Raw genomic sequence first — 16,202 nt, forward strand, 5'->3', positions numbered from 1 at the left:
AGCTAAGAAATGTATTTTCCTTGGTTATGCTTCAGGGGTGAAAGGATATAGATTATATTGTCCTGATCCCAATTCACCCAAATTTGTAATTAGTAGAGATGTAACATTTGACGAAGCCTCCATGTTGTATTCTAGAAATGAGTCTTGTAATCCTTGTAATTTAGGAAAGGGGGGTAGTGAACAAAGTGATGTGGAGTTAGAGATAGATACTTCAGATTCTTCTCAAAACTCTTCTACTAGAGGGATGGATCAAGAAAATGAAATAGATCCAGATCTCTTTGAAGATGAACGTGTGGAGCAAGAATATTCCATAGCTAGAGACCGACCAAGAAGAGATATTCGACTACCACAAAGGTACGTTGATGTAGCTTCATACGCTTTAACAGTGGCACAAGAAACAAGTGGAGATGGTGAACCTTCCACTTATCTGGAAGCGATCCAAAGTGCACACTCAGATAAATGGGTGGTAGCTATGAATGAAGAAATGGAATCTCTGCACAAAAATGGTACATGGACTCTTGTGCAGCCGCCGAAGGGTAAGAAAATAGTCGGATGCAAATGGGTCTTCAAGAAGAAGGAAGTTGCTTCAGGTGTTGAGGATGCAAGGTATAAAGCACGATTGGTTGCAAAGGGCTTCAGTCAGGTACAAGGTGTAGATTTTAATGACGTTTTCTCACCTGTTGTTAAACATAGCTCTATTCGTGTACTACTTGCATTGGTGGCCATGTATGATTTAGAGCTAGAACAGCTTGACGTCAAGACAGCGTTCTTACATGGTGAATTAGATGAGAAAATCTATATGAAGCAACCTGAAGGTTTTGAAGTTGAAGGAAAGGAAGATCAGGTATGTTTGCTAAAGAAATCCTTGTATGGATTAAAACAATCTCCAAGACAATGGTATAAAAGGTTCGATTCTTTTATGTTGGGTCATGGTTTCTCCAGGAGCAAGTATGATAGTTGTGTTTACTTCAGGAAGTTGAATGATGGCTCATTTACTTACTTATTGTTATATGTTGATGACATGCTCATTGCGGCTAAGAATCTTGCAGAAATTCATCAATTAAAGGCCTTGTTAAGTGGTGAATTTGAGATGAAAGATTTGGGAGCAGCTAAAAGGATTCTTGGTATGGAGATTAGACGTGACAGGGGAGTTGGTAAGTTATTCCTGACCCAGGAGAATTACCTTAAGAAAGTTTTGGAGAGATTTGGCATGCACGATGCCAAACCGGTAAGTACTCCTCTTGCTAGCCATTTTAGGCTATCTGCTGCTCAGTCACCAACATCGAAAGAAGAAGAGGATTATATGGCACGAGTTCCCTACTCTAGGGCTGTTGGTTGTGTTATGTATGCAATGGTTTGTACTCGTCCTGATATTTCACAAGCTGTTAGTGTTGTTAGCAGGTATATGGCTAACCCAGGAAAAGAACATTGGCAAGCGGTGAAGTGGATTCTCAGATACTTGAAGGGTACTTTGAACACTTGTTTAGAGTTTGGTAGAAACGATAATACATTGGTTGGTTTTGTAGATTCAGACTACGCCGGTGATCTCGATAAACGCAGGTCTCTTACAGGTTATGTATTTTGTATTGGAGGTTGTGCAATTAGCTGGAAAGCTACTTTACAACATGTGGTGGCGTTGTCTACCACCGAAGCAGAATATATGGCGGTTACTGAGGCAATCAAAGAAACATTATGGTTGAGAGGCTTATTCGGTGAATTAACTCTACAACAAAGCGTTACTACCATTTTTTGTGATAGTCAAAGTGCAATTCATTTGACTAAAGATCAGATGTATCATGAGAGGACTAAGCATATTGACGTTAAGTATCACTTTATTCGTGATGTCATTGCAGATAAGAAGGTCCTTGTTCAGAAGATCAACACCAAGGACAATCCTGCTGATATGTTTACGAAGGCCCTTCCGGTGAACAAGTTCAAGCAATGCTTGGACTTGATCGGTCTTTCAGAATTGGTGAATTAGCCCGTTGGGGCTCTGCCGGAGTTGATAAAAAAAAAATCACTAGTATTTTGCATTTAAGTCAAGGTGGAGATTTGTAGGGTGGCTATGCCTTAAATGCTTAGCCTTACCTTTTTGACTTAGGCATAACAGCTTTGTCTTCTGAAGATTATGGCTCCTTATTTCTTGCTGAAATGCAAGTCATATATGTGGAGATTTGTGAGTGTGTACGTGATATTTTTGGAGCACACATTGTGGACTTTCTCTTCAACCATTTTTGCCTATAAAAGGAGCATGGGAGAATGCCTTTGGTGCAGCACCACTACTACTTCAGAACAAAGCTTCAAAGCTTCTGCCTTCTTCTCTCTTTTGTAGCTTAGGCTTTCTAATTCCATTATCCTAAAATATTGGTGTTAGCCTTTTGTAATCATCCCCACATTATTAGTGAAATTTTCTCCTCCGGCCGTGGACGTAGGTCGCATTGACCGAACCACGTAAATTCTTGTGTCCACTGTCCAATTTATATTTCTTTCTCTTGTCTTTGTTATTACAATTTTTGGGTTATTAGATTGAACCGGAACTCCGATTCCTAACACGAACCATGATGCTGTGTAACCCAACGTACGCAGCCGTTTTACACTGAACAACTACACACACTGATAATTAAAGTCACACTTCAAGCATAGTAAGACTTTCACCAGGAAGTTTATTTTTTATTTTACAAAAGTTGAGGAATTAGTGAATTTTCCATACCTAAAATGATTGCACCATGTAGGTCGGCATTAAGGAAGCACTGGGCCAACTGTTCTTTCCTGCAAGAGCATTCAAGACTATAGGCTTACACACATTACGAGAAAAGGCAATACTAAAGATGAAAATGGAATAAAAACTAACCCGGAAATTTTAAGAAGCTTCTGCACATAGGCTTTCCACTTCTCATGCATAGGCTTGAAGATGTGAAAGCTGAAAAGTCAGCAAAAAGATTGAGGTATTACAAGATAAGTAATCAACAATGATCTCGTGATCTCATACTACTATTAAAGCAACAAACACAACAAACCATAACTTGAAACGCACTCAACAAAGAGAGAAGCCAAATCGTAACATTCTAAAAAACAACCACCTTCCTCACAAGTCCAGTTATTGTTGGACTATCACAGAAACATATTTTATGCAAATCATATTTCAAACTTCAATCACTGAATCATGTCCAAAAGGCAAGGGGAATTCTTGAATTTATAGGGACTTCATCATTCTAGTGAACTACCTGGGGGGTTGGACATTCTTGAGGAGTATTCTTTGAGGTACACACTACATAAGTAGCAATCCCAATTTTTGTGGACTATCACAGCAATGCCAAAATTCAAGTTGCTCCCTTGGTCCAGACCATTTTTTAAAAACAATAATAAAAACTCCATGGTTTTACTTAATTGCTACAACTAAAAGATAACTAAGTATGAAAATAATACGGGTATCGATACATAAAGACCGCATGGGCAAAACATAACTGAATAGTGAACTTACTTGTGGAAATCTTTTAGCAAATCAAATGTTCCAATACTCTTATGTTGCTTTAGGGACATATGTTTTTTAGAGCGTTTTGAGCCATGTTGTAGTGCTCTCATATGACCAGAACTTGAACTGCCATTTTTCTGGACAAAATTATCAAGAAGTATTGTATTCTCGATTTATATATTTTTGGATCCCTGCATGTATTTCATAGCTGAATCACCATGTTTGAAAAGCTCATGTAAAATCCCATTAACTGTGGCTTTACCATGGGAAACCTGCACAATAGAGCAAAAAAAAGTCACAATTAACTTGATTTCTATTAAAAGCAAGTCAAATGACAACACAGATACTCAGATGGACTATGTGTGACTTACTTGTGCACCACTTCGTAGCAAGTTTTCATGAACAACGTGAGAAAGATTGAAGTAGGCAGGCTCATTTGATTCTGTATCTGTAAAATAGGGGGTTAATATTAAGAGTTCCATATCAAAGTCAAATCCAAAGAGCTACTATATATTTTTAGTAGGGCAATACCTTCTTTAAAAGTACGACCTGGGAAAGAAATTTTGCCTGCATAGCATCCAGGAAGGCACATGGCAAATGAGATTAGACAACAGAAATATGCAAAAGTCTCTAAAACTTAAATGGCATTACATTTGAAGATTTCGCAAAATTTGAAACTATTAGTTTCGCAAAAAATAACACTTAAAGTTTTAAGAGTTTTTGACGACCACAATATAAAAGCTTAGACTCTAATGACATTAAAGAGCGAGTAAAATCCAAATTGGTTATGCTTACATACTTTATTAAAAATGGAAAAAGATTATGAAGTTGCAATCAGTGACTGTATTTTAATAATGTGTTCTAATATTTTATTCTAATAAAAAGATTAGACTGTAGTCATGATTAAAGAGGAACCTTTTTTAGATGATGATACAGAGAGGGGCTTAATGACCGGTGAATCTACATTCAAAGATTCAACAGATACAGAAACTGGTTTTGTTACTAAACAGAAAGTATTGAGAGAGTTGAGAGTGAATCGATTGAACTCTTCTAATTGAATCTTGAGAAGAAAAAGTTTGTGAGAGAATATTGAAATCTTATTCAAGCTTTTTTGGAGTTACAACTTGAAGCCTACACTATATATCTTCCACAAATTGCTGCTACTCAGCTAAACCGAAAGTAAAGAAGAAGGAAAAGCAAGAAAGCAAAACAGTTACAACAGCTAACTATTCCAATGGCTAGATCAAGATATTTGAACTGGGCCATCTTATTATTTCTATACATTGGGCTTACGAATTGGGCCTGACTACTATATGCATAAATCCTCACAATTCTCCACCTTGCATTTAGTAGTTCAGCCATGAACACTGACATTGATTAACTCCTTACAATGCTCCAACTTCTCCTTTGGTATAGCTTTTGTAAGCATGTCAGCCGGGTTGTGTAGTGTGCTTATCTTCACAACCTTTGCATTACCTTTCTCCACCTCGTCTCTGATAAAGTGTAACCGAACGTCTATGTGTTTGCTGCGTTCGTGGAACACTTGATGACGAGCTAAACACAATGCACTACTGCTGTCACAGTGCATTGTTATTGCTTTTTGATGAACCTCAAACTCAGCAGCCATCCCTCTGATCCAGAAACTTTCCTTAACGGCTGATGTCAATGCTATATATTCAGCCTCCGTAGTTGAGAGAGCCACCACACTTTGTAGAGAAGACTTCCAACTAACTGCTGAACCAAACAATGTAAAGACATACCCGGTTTGAGATTTTCTGTTGTCTAGATTGGTTGCATAATCAGCATCACAAAAACCTTGCAATGCTTCCCCCTCTGCCTGATCCCACCTTTTAAACATAATTCCAAACTTCCTTGCTCCTTTCAGGTACCTAAGTGTCCATTTCAGAGCATTCCAATGCTCTTTTCCAAATGCAGACATGTACCTGCTTGTGACACTCACAGCATGTGAGATGTCTGGTCTTGTACATAGCATTGCGTACATCAAGCTTCCAATGATGCTTGCATAAGGGATGCTTTCCAATTCTTTAGCTTCTTGTTGATTGCTAGATGCCTGAGCTTTACACAGCTTAAAATGTTGAGCCATAGGTGTTGAAGTAGGTTCACATTGCTCAGATTGAATCTCTTCAACACTTTGCTAATATATTCTTCTTGAGATAACCACAAAGTCCTTTCCTTTCTGTTTCTGCATATGTCCATGCCTAATATCCTCTTTGCATCTCCAAGATCTTTCATTTCAAAGCTGCTGTTCAGGCCATCTTTCACCAACTGCACTTCTTCTTTGGAGGGTCCTGCTATCAGAATATCATCTACATAAATCAGTAGATACACCACAGGAACTCTCCTCTTCTTCTTAATATACACACAATCATCATATCTTGATTTAGTGAACCCACTGGCAGACATGTGTGCATCAAAATTCTTATTCCACTGTCTTGGGCTTTGCTTGAGTCCATAGAGGCTCTTCTTCAACAAGCAAACCTTGTTCTCATCTCCTTTCTTCACATACCCTTCTGGTTGGTACATATATATAGACTCCTCAAGATCTCCATGCAGAAATGCAGTCTTCACATCAAGTTGCTGCATTTCCCAATCCCTCTGATTCACCACTGACAGTAGGATTCTTATAGATGTGTGTTTGACTACTGGAGCAAATACTTCATTGTAGTCTACTCCTTCCTCCTGAGTAAATCCCCTAGCTACAAGTCGAGCCTTAAATCGAATGCTCTCGGTGCCCACTGACTCCACCTTCTTCTTGTAAAGCCATCTGCAGCTTACTAGCTTCATGAACTCAGTTCTTTCTACCAAAATCCAGGTCTTATTTCTGATTAGAGAATCCATTTCATCATTCATAGCTTTGATCCATTTCTCTCTATCACTGCTAGCCATAGCTTGAGTATAAGAAGCAGGTTCAGAACACTCCAGCTTCTCAGCTGTACACAAGGCATATGAAATTATATCAGCCTCTGCTTATCTGGATGGTGGCTTTGGTACTCTTCTGACTCGATCTCTTGTTAGCTGGTAATTACTCAGATCATGTTCTTGATCGGCAACTTCCTCTGCATCAGAACCACCCTCCACTGTCATTGGCTCAGATTGGTTATTAGAGTTATCAACAGGTTCCAGAAACTCATCAGTGTACTCCACCTCCACCTGAGCTGACTCCTTTCTGTTTTCCCATCTAGTTTTTCAAGATAGGGCATGACATGCTCAACAAATGTCACATCTCTGCTGACAATAACCTTCTGCTTTCCCTCTTCAATATGCCACAATCTATACCCCTTGACTCCTCTCTGATAGCCAAGCATGACACACTTCAAGGCTCTAGCATCTAGTTTGCCTTGCTTGATATGAGCAAAGCACTTGCAGCCAAATATTCTGATATTTGAATAATCTGGATGCACTCCATACCACCTAAAATCTGGTGTATCTCCACCCAAGCTAGTAGAGGGACATTTATTGATCAAGTAGGCAGCAGTAGCAACAGCTTCCCCCCAGAATTTCTTGTTCATACCAGAGCCAAATAACATGCATCTCACCCTCTCCAAGAGTGTCCTATTCATGCGTTCTGCAACTCCATTTTGTTGTGGAGTGCCTGGAACTGTTCTATGCCTTTTGATCCCATTTTCCTTGCAATATTCATCAAATTCTCTTGATAGATACTCCAGTCCGTTGTCAGTCCTCAAGCACCTCAGTTTACTACCCTTCTCAGCTTCAACTTCCTTACACCAGTGCTTGAACTTCTGGAATGCTTCAGATTTTTCTTTCAAGATGTAAATCCACACCTTCCTGCTATAATCATCTATCAAGGTCATATAGTACCTCCCACCACCGAGAGTGTTCACTGGAGCTGGGCCCCACAAATCTGAGTGAGCATACTCAAGAGGGGAAGTAGAATAATGAGCACCAGTGGGAAAGGGAGTCCTCTTAGCCTTACCAAGCACACACTGCTCACATGGATCAAGTTTGGAGCTGACATCTCCAGAAATTAGGCCTGACTTCACCAGCTCCTTGATGCTTCCTTCAGCTGGATGTCCTAGCCTCTCATGCCACAGCCTTAGGTCATCAACCATTACTGAATTTGAGTCTCCTGTCACAGTCTCTGCCATCAAGTAGTAGAGACTATTCTTTCTTTCAGCCACCATAACAACTTGACTCCCCTTTCTAACCTCCATTCTCCCATCAGCTGAACAAAATGAGAACCCCTTCTTCTCCAACAATCCCAGAGACACCAGATTTCTCTTCACCTCAGGTATGTACCTCACATCACTTAACATTTTCACAGAGCCATCATGCATTTTCAGTTTTATCATTCCAATACCCCTCACACCACAGACATAATTGTTGCCTAACAAGACTGAACCACCAGCATTCTTCAACTCATGAAACCATGACTTATTTGGGCACATATGAAAACTACAGCCAGAATCCATTATCCAAACCCCACTCAAACCACTCTCCATCACATTAAGAATTTCTGGAGTATCACAATCTTCAATACAATCAGAGGTTGGGTGAGATTTACCTGATTCAGATTGCTTCTTTTTCCAAGCATGACAATCTTTCTTGATATGCCCAGGCTTCTTGCACCAATAACAAGCTCTGGTTTCTTTCTGACCTGGTGCAGGAGCCTTTCCATCATCTGGTTTCTTGGTGAACTTTGGTTTTTTGAACTTTTTCACAAGAAGACTCTCAGATACGGCCTCTGAGGGCTTAGTTGAGCCAGCTTGGAGTTCTCTAGACCGCAAAGCAGATTGCACCCCAGAGAGGGTTATAGTTTTTTCCCTCCCATACACCATTGCATCTCTGAGGTGATCATAACTCCTCGGCAAGGCATTCAGAAGCATGATCGCTTTATCTTCATCATTGATTTGAACATCAATGTTCTCCAAATCATCCACCTCCTTGTTGAACTCTTCCAATTGCTCACAGATGCCTCTGTCTTCCAAGAACCTGTATGAGTACAGCCTCTGCTTCATACACAAGCGATTGGCAAGAGACTTGGTCATATACAAGCTCTCTAACTTCTCCAAGATTCCAGCTGTTGTGGTCTCCTTAGAGACTTCCCTCAATACCTTATCTCCAAGGCAGAGTATAACCACGCTATGTGCCTTAGCGTTAATTTCAGCGAGCTTGGCCTTCGCCTTTTCATCCAGCACTTCTCCAGCCCCCACATCTGCAGCCTTCTTCTCCAATGCCGCAGAAAGACCCTGCTGAATCAGTAGCGCCTTTATCTTCAAACGCCACAACCCGAAGTCGTTCTTGCCGGTGAATTTTTCAGCCTCCAATCGTGCAGCCATCTCGCAACTGATCTCTCTCAAATCGCCTTCCCACAGACGGCGCCAATTGTTACTAAATAGAGAGTATTGAGAGAGTTGAGAGTGAATCGATTGAACTCTTCTAATTGAATCTTGAGAAGAAAAAGTTTGTGAGAGAATACTGAAATCTTATTCAAGCTTTTTTGGAGTTACAACTTGAAGCCTACACTATATATCTTCCACAAATTGCTGCTACTCAGCTTAACCGAAAGTAAAGAAGAAGGAAAAGCAAGAAAGCAAAACAGTTACAACAGCTAACTATTCCAATGGCTAGATCAAGATATTTGAACTGGGCCATCTTATTATTTCTATACATTGGGCTTACGAATTGGGCCTGACTACTATATGCATAAATCCTCACATGTTTCTTATCTTCAGCTGGCCTTTTCTTGCTCTTATGTTGCTGTGTCTGAACCTCCGATTTCGCTTGAGCAAATCGTCGCTCTAGAGCTTCCATGGTACGCCTCCTCTGGTCTTCCATACTAGTTAAACTGTCGGAAACATACATTACAACATGAATCTAGTGGGAGCACACATTACAAATTATTGATAATTAGACAGTGCCTCAATTTTCTAATTATATCTATCTATATCTATACTAATCTAAAGTGCCAGTTGGGTGGAATGACACTTTTGCCCTTACCATTAACCGTACTCACATTGACACTTATTAATTAATATGAAGTTGTTTACCCAATACACTTCAGGTTATCAGAATTATAAATAGGGTAGAACCGTCAAGTCTTTCTCCACAATATATCCAATTAGAATAACAAAATTTTCCTATTACAACAAAAGCCCGAAGAGAGTTAGAGGCACAACATGTCAAAGTAAATGTGACATTGTGATTGCAATTCAAATAGAGTGAAAGACATCAGGTGCAACTGTTTTTCATACCGAAATTGGTATGCAAGACCATCAACAAACTCTAATTGATCTACTATATCGGTCAGGTTAAAGTTTAATTAATACTATCAGTTTACACTGTTGTATGAATGAATGCAGCTCTATAAACATAGTCGTTAAAGTGATTTGCAGAGAACAATGGAAGACAGAGACAAAGAATAGTTCTCAATCAGAGTGACAGAAAATCCATCATCAACAATAAATACATTCACTAAGCAGAGAGATATCAACATATTTGTTCCTTGCACAACTCAGCTTGACAGATAAACAAGGGTTTGTTCCTTGAATAAGATACAGCTCATAATCAGGAAAGGGTTCATGCTACAACATAACATAATTCAAGTCACACGCACTGATGTTAGGGTCGCGGGGCGCACCGGGTCGATGAGGTGAAAATTCGGGTCGCGGGTCGATGAGTCGACGCGGTCTAGAGACCCACGAATCTAGGCTTATTTTTTTGCCTTTTAATATTAAATCAAATAATATATTGCTCTAATGTTTATAATATATCAAATAATATAAATGTAGATGTAATTCAGGTGAATAGAGATAAAGTGGAAAATAGAAATTATCAAAAATATCAAAACAATTCATAAGTCAAAACACAAAATAAATAATTGAAACCATTGTCTAAAAATATAAAAAAAGGAATATATGAAGGGTGGCAGCAAAAGATCTTTGAACCGAATTCTAAAGTGTAGAAAGTAGGTTTGAAAAGTTTGATATGGTGCATGCATATATATAGAGTATAGAGAATTGAGATTGAGAAAGTCAGAAAACGTGTGATATATTTGAGAAAATAAGAGAGAGCAGATTTTTAGGTAAGTTTTACTTTTATATTATGTTTATTTTAGTAAAAACAAATCAGCATCGAAGCGAAAGATTTACATAAAAAAGATTTAGGGATTTATCTTAAAACATGACTGCGCAGCATGTGTTTGGGCGACCCAGCCGACACACTCGACCCGGGTGACCCCCAGCGGCGACCCTGTATCTCGATCGACCCACCCATGTTGGGGCGGTGATGGTCTCGACCCAGGCGACCCGAGCGATCCGAACGACATTTTGACAACACTGGTCACACGTTAACAACTATAAAGAGCTCCACAGTTAATCTGTAAATGAAATAGCTCTAAGCTTTACCTTTTACCGGAACCGACATTGATTTTCATGATTTTAGAAAATGCTCTGCAGCTGAGAAAATGAAAGCTTATTGAATTTTTTAGATCCGTTCCTGCAAATATTTTTTCAATGAAATTAGTTCATATCTAAACGTGTAATGAAAATTTAAAACTTATATGACAAAAACAAATTTGTGGAGTACCTTTTTTTGGTGAGGGAGAGATGATCGATTGCCGATCTGGTAGGAGTTTGAAGAAATCGCTTCGACGTCCTCTGTTTCTCCTTTTTCGATGGTGGAGGCAGCTCGAAGGTAGAGGGAAACTGAGGCGGCGAATAGGATTGAGACCGCCGTCGGCGACTGGCCAAAAGGTTGAAGCGTCGCCGATTTGTTGTTCAGTTGAGTCGTTGCCGGCGTTCTCTTCCTCTTTCTCCGTTTTCGTCGGTCGAGGTGCGGAGAAGATAGAGGGATTTAGGGTTTAGCAAATTATTGAAAAAATTGTTTGGGCTTTTATAAATATATTCAGATGAGATATTCGGCAACTATGATTTTATCAGTTTATCTAATTGGGCTATTTAGCTGTTTCTAATACCTTTACCGATAAAGAAAATAGTCCACATGTTTATTTTTTTGTGACCCATTATTATGATAAATTTTGTATGAATTATATTAAATATAATAAAAGTAATTGTTTTAAATGTAATTCCTCTTTCATATAATAGTTTTGTAAATGTTAATTTCTCTCTAAATTTTTAAAATTTGTAAAGAATTTTTTATTTGAAATTTAATTATATTTAATTTACATTGATTCGACTAATAATAATTTTCCTTTTTGTAGTTGATGTTGGTGGATTTGTTGATAGATCCATTATTTTAAGTGATAGGTTATTGATCAACATGGTTCGCGTAATGTGAGTTAGATTAGTTTGAATTCGTCAAATTTGAATCTGGGTGGATGTATTTTTTTGCACTTTGTTGTATATATGGTTAATATTATTTATGCATTAAATTATTTCATGTCAAATATGAGACTCTTAGTGTGGGACGGAGGGAGTACTTTAGAAAATAAAGTTCGCAAATTTAATACGGTTTAAATCTAAAACTTACTCAATGTTTCAAATTATTTTATTTCGATTCAATATTAATTCAATACTAAAAAAATAAAATTGAATTGTAATCCGGTTCCCGATTAGGAACAAGAAGTTTTGTTTAAATAAATAAAATCGATACCGGAACTGGCTTTTCTAGTCCCGGTTACTCAATTAACTGGACTGTTCTAGTTCTAGTTAACCGAGAACCGGAGAACCGGTTAAGCACTCCTAAACACTCTCACATGATCATTCCTCTGAATTGGTTGAAGAACAAAGAACAGACAATTCAAGAGCTCGTCGCATAAGGAAGAAGCCAATCCATTTCCAAGACTATGTTTGCTCGTTGGATGTCTAGCATTTTCTTTTGCTCTTTAATATAATGTAATAGTGGAGAATCGTTGATGTTTCTGCAGTTTGCCACAACCAACATATAATCTTTTTTGTTTGTTAAAATGTGATGGTTGGGTTGCAATGAATTAACTTATTAAGATTTTGTTGCGACCACATAAAATTTATAAATCAATGACAAAATCAGATTAAAAAATTAAATGATACAAAATGCACTCATTTTGGTTCAACTAATTTGAAAAACGAAAGGAATATCAAAAAATTATTTGCAATTATTTTTTGGTGCTAAAGTTTTGGTGAGAAGGCGAAAACTTTTTTGTTTGTTCATTAACCGAATCGAATCAACGTTAAGCTGAAAATCATCTCCCTCTCTACGTCGTTTTCTCTCCCTAGAGTCCTGCCATTTTCAGCTTTATTTGGTTTAATGTTATGAAGAATTTTGATATGATTGGGGGGTTCTAAATGGAGCAGCGTGTGGGGAATAGGTTTCGGTTGGGGCGAAAAATTGGGAATGGCTCATTCGGAGAGATTTACTTAGGCATGTTGTTTGATTTGATTGTTTATATTCGACACCTTTTTGGATTAATTGGTTGTCTTTTGTTGTTTGCAGGCACTAATATCCAGACGAATGAGGATGTTGCTATCAAGCTTGTAAGTAGTTCCAATTTTTTATCTGTTCTTCCATGTAAATTTGTTTTGATCCATCTTTAATATTTGATCATGGTTTTTTTTTGAATCTTTGGTAGATTGATTATTGATGAATGAATGTTTTGCTTCCTGTAGAAAATGACATTGAAAAAACTGAGTTTCTTTGTCTTAGGCATGGCTTAATGATTAGTTTTCTGTTCTTGTCTTCCGTCGTCAGTGTTTGTAGAGCTCATAATCATCGTCGTCATCGCCATTGCTACTTCTAGTCAGCTACCTGTATTCGTCATTTTTACTGAGTTGGAATGAGCTAGGATTTAAAATAAGGTGGCGAAACTATAATTCTATACAGAAAAATATAACGTACTTGGCGATTGCCAAGGGACACCCGGGGCTTGTCTCTGTCTAGTTGAGCAAACACAAGCTACGTAGAAGGAAGGGGTTCATCATTGTAACTTTTTCCCAAAATGTTTATCAAATGCTATTTCTCATGCCGTTGGATATTTATTGTAATGTATTTATACACTTTTCTTGGTAGATTCTACTATAGTGTCTTTTGTTTTGGTCTATGATTATAAGAATGTAATTCATGTGTGTTTCAGGAAAATGCGAGGACACGACATCCCCAACTGCTTTATGAGTCAAAGTTGTACAGATTACTCCAAGGAGGAAGTAATATCCTCTTTTGTTGCTGATGTTTGTTTCCTTTTTTTTTACATGGTTAAGTTATCAGTATCCTCATTTTTGGCATTTCTCGATTTTGACAGACGGAATCCCAAACACTAAATGGTTTGGGGTTGAAGGAGAGTATAATGTTCTCGTGATGGACTTATTGGGGGCGAGCCTTGAGGACATGTTCACCTTTTGTAGTAGGAAGTTGTCGTTGAAGACTGTTCTCATGCTTGCAGATCAGATGGTAATGCACTCTGTTTAGTTAAGGATTCTAAACAATTTAATGGTTCACTTATCATGGAAATCTCTGCTTCTCTTCTTTCAGCTTAATCGCCTCGAGTTTGTTCACTCTAAGTCATTTCTGCATCGAGATCTTAAGCCTGACAACTTTCTCATGGGCATGGGAAGGCGTGCGAATCAGGTCTTCTGTTTTCCTTCACTCCTTATTTTTAAGTTTTCTCAATTTTGTTTAATGGTTTGCGGATGATAACTCTATTTATCCGCCTCTAGGTTTATGTCATTGACTTTGGGCTCGCCAAGAAATATAGAGATTCTAATCATCAGCATATCCCATATAGGTATGCTGTGTTCTGTATAACTTACGTTGTAATCTGATTTACTTCAATATTCCCTTCAATACTACTCTTTTTGTACCCGATCAAGCTATAGTTCAGCAACACGTTACTCTATCATGCAGAGAAAATAAGAATTTGACAGGAACAGCCAGATTCGCAAGCATAAATACACATCTTGGCATCGGTATGTATGTGACACGTGCTCTATCTTTTATTTATCGACCTTACAGGTGTAGTAGAAAGCTGATTGTTCGTTGCTTTCGTTTTTCATTCTGCTCCACTGCATTAACCTATGGATAGAACAAGGCCGGAGGGATGACCTAGAATCACTCGGATATGTTCTTATGTACTTCTTACGAGGAAGGTTGTTCTTAAATCTTGTCTTGTTAGTTCTCTCTACTGTTGGTTCTTGTGGTACACTGACTCTTATCTAGAAAAAAAAAATGTAGCCTTCCCTGGCAGGGACTGCAAGCCGGAAACAAGAAACAAAAGTACGACAGAATTAGCGAGAAAAAGGTTCAAACACCAATAGAGGTGATTAAAGTTTTTGTAGCTTCTGGACCGAAGAAGTATGTTCCCTGCCGTGCAAGAAGAGATGGGTTTTAACTTGATCTTTTCGTTGCAGTCTTTATGCCGTGGATATCCAACAGAATTTGCTTCTTACTTCCATTATTGCCGTTCACTTAGATTTGAGGACAAACCAGATTATGGTTATTTGAAAAGAATTTTCCGTGACCTTTTTATTCGTGAAGGTGATGGCGTCCGCCTTACCCTCCCAAAATCTTGTGCTGATTATATTAGTGCCTCTTCAATTTATGCTTGCGTTTCTATTTATCAGGTTTTCAATTTGATTACGTATTTGATTGGACTATTTTGAAGTATCAGCAGTCACAGCTCGCTAATCCTCCATCTCGTTCTCTAGTAAGTACCTCAGTTTAGGCTGGCCTGCTCTTGCCTCCCTCCGAGTTACAACCTGATGAATTTTCGTACAGGGTGCTGGAACGAGTTCAATGCTGCCAAATGCTAATAACGACAGAGACTCAGGTGATTCTTGATCAGTTATTTGAGTTCCTGGATAGAATTGTTGCTTCAGAAATCGCACACCTCCTGTTATTTTCATACTAACTCGCTCGTTTGTTAGCCATCTCGTTCTTTTCGGTTTATAAATGCTTGAATTTGATGGATTTTCTACAACTTTCTGCAGGTTTGGATGAAGGTAGGCCACCTGTGCGTGGAAGAAACGCTTTAAATTCGTCTAAAATGAAAGATCCAGGTGCAAGTGATACTGCTGCACCAAAGGAGGTAAGACTACTACCTACCACCTCTGTCTATCCTCTAACGTTCAATGCATATCCTCTAAAATGGTTTCTGCAGATATCCACTTCAAACGACCAGAAAGCCGGAACATCCAAGCAGCCTGCAATTTCTAGTAATCGGGATCCAAAGATCCCCAGGAATGGTGATGATCCTGTCAATGGAGATCACGGTGCTGCACAAAAAAGTCGCCCCACAACGTCACCCCATAATGACTAGATTATGCAGTATTATCAGGACTTGTAGCTACAGATTTCCCCTTATTCCCTCTGTACATATACGCCGGCCCCTACCCCTATTTAACACTCGGGGAATCTGTTGTTTCTCCCTCGAGGGAAGCTGCTGAAGGAAATCCTAACCAGTGAATGGTGCATGCGGATAACGAGATATCAGTTAGCTTCCGAGGTGAGGTGAGGTGAAGTGAGAGATCAGTAAACTTGACACGATGAAACCACTTTATCACTAGGCCAACTCGAAGCCTTTTAGTTTTAGGCCGAGATTGGGTGTAATACCACCTCAGGTAACACGCATTCATTTATGCTTCTTACGTACCTAATGTTGTAAATACCCATTCTTTTGATTTGTCGTTTCCATGGCATGTAGTTTTGACATTTCTTGCGCAATTATTTATAGTTTAATAAATTCATGTGATGTTTATGCCAAATATGGTGTTTAAATAAATTAAAAAAATTAGAAAGGTGTTTAAAGTTCAATTTCTTCTCT

General features: G+C 38.6%; 1 protein-coding gene and 1 long non-coding RNA gene across 5 annotated transcripts; one reads left to right on the forward strand and one right to left on the reverse strand.

Annotated features, from left to right (window-relative positions):
- Positions 1–9,003: 9,003 nt before the first annotated feature.
- On the reverse strand, positions 9,004–11,289 carry LOC121781916. The gene is made up of 3 exons (XR_006046206.1): positions 11,039–11,289; positions 10,858–10,948; positions 9,004–9,299 (listed from the first exon to the last, which is right to left on the reverse strand). It is a non-coding gene; the product is annotated as an uncharacterized LOC121781916 (long non-coding RNA).
- A 1,296-nt stretch (positions 11,290–12,585) lies between these two features.
- On the forward strand, positions 12,586–16,093 carry LOC121780914 (casein kinase 1-like protein 2). Of its 4 annotated transcripts, none has more exons than XM_042178570.1 (14): positions 12,586–12,811; positions 12,884–12,924; positions 13,521–13,590; positions 13,686–13,834; positions 13,916–14,011; positions 14,101–14,168; positions 14,288–14,349; positions 14,466–14,529; positions 14,600–14,699; positions 14,791–14,917; positions 15,004–15,086; positions 15,158–15,209; positions 15,370–15,467; positions 15,540–16,093. In XM_042178570.1, exons 1-14 carry the CDS (start codon positions 12,736–12,738, stop codon positions 15,696–15,698), a joined length of 1,245 nt encoding a protein of 414 aa, XP_042034504.1. In that variant the 5' UTR covers positions 12,586–12,735; the 3' UTR covers positions 15,699–16,093. The 4 variants fall into 4 exon arrangements, with proteins under 4 accessions (XP_042034504.1, XP_042034505.1, XP_042034501.1 ...); XM_042178571.1 differs by having other exon boundaries at positions 14,615–14,699; XM_042178567.1 differs by having other exon boundaries at positions 12,586–12,924.
- Positions 16,094–16,202: the final 109 nt, after the last annotated feature.

This window comes from Salvia splendens, chromosome 20, assembly GCF_004379255.2.
Source record: "Salvia splendens isolate huo1 chromosome 20, SspV2, whole genome shotgun sequence".
Classification (NCBI taxonomy): domain Eukaryota; kingdom Viridiplantae; phylum Streptophyta; class Magnoliopsida; order Lamiales; family Lamiaceae; genus Salvia; species Salvia splendens.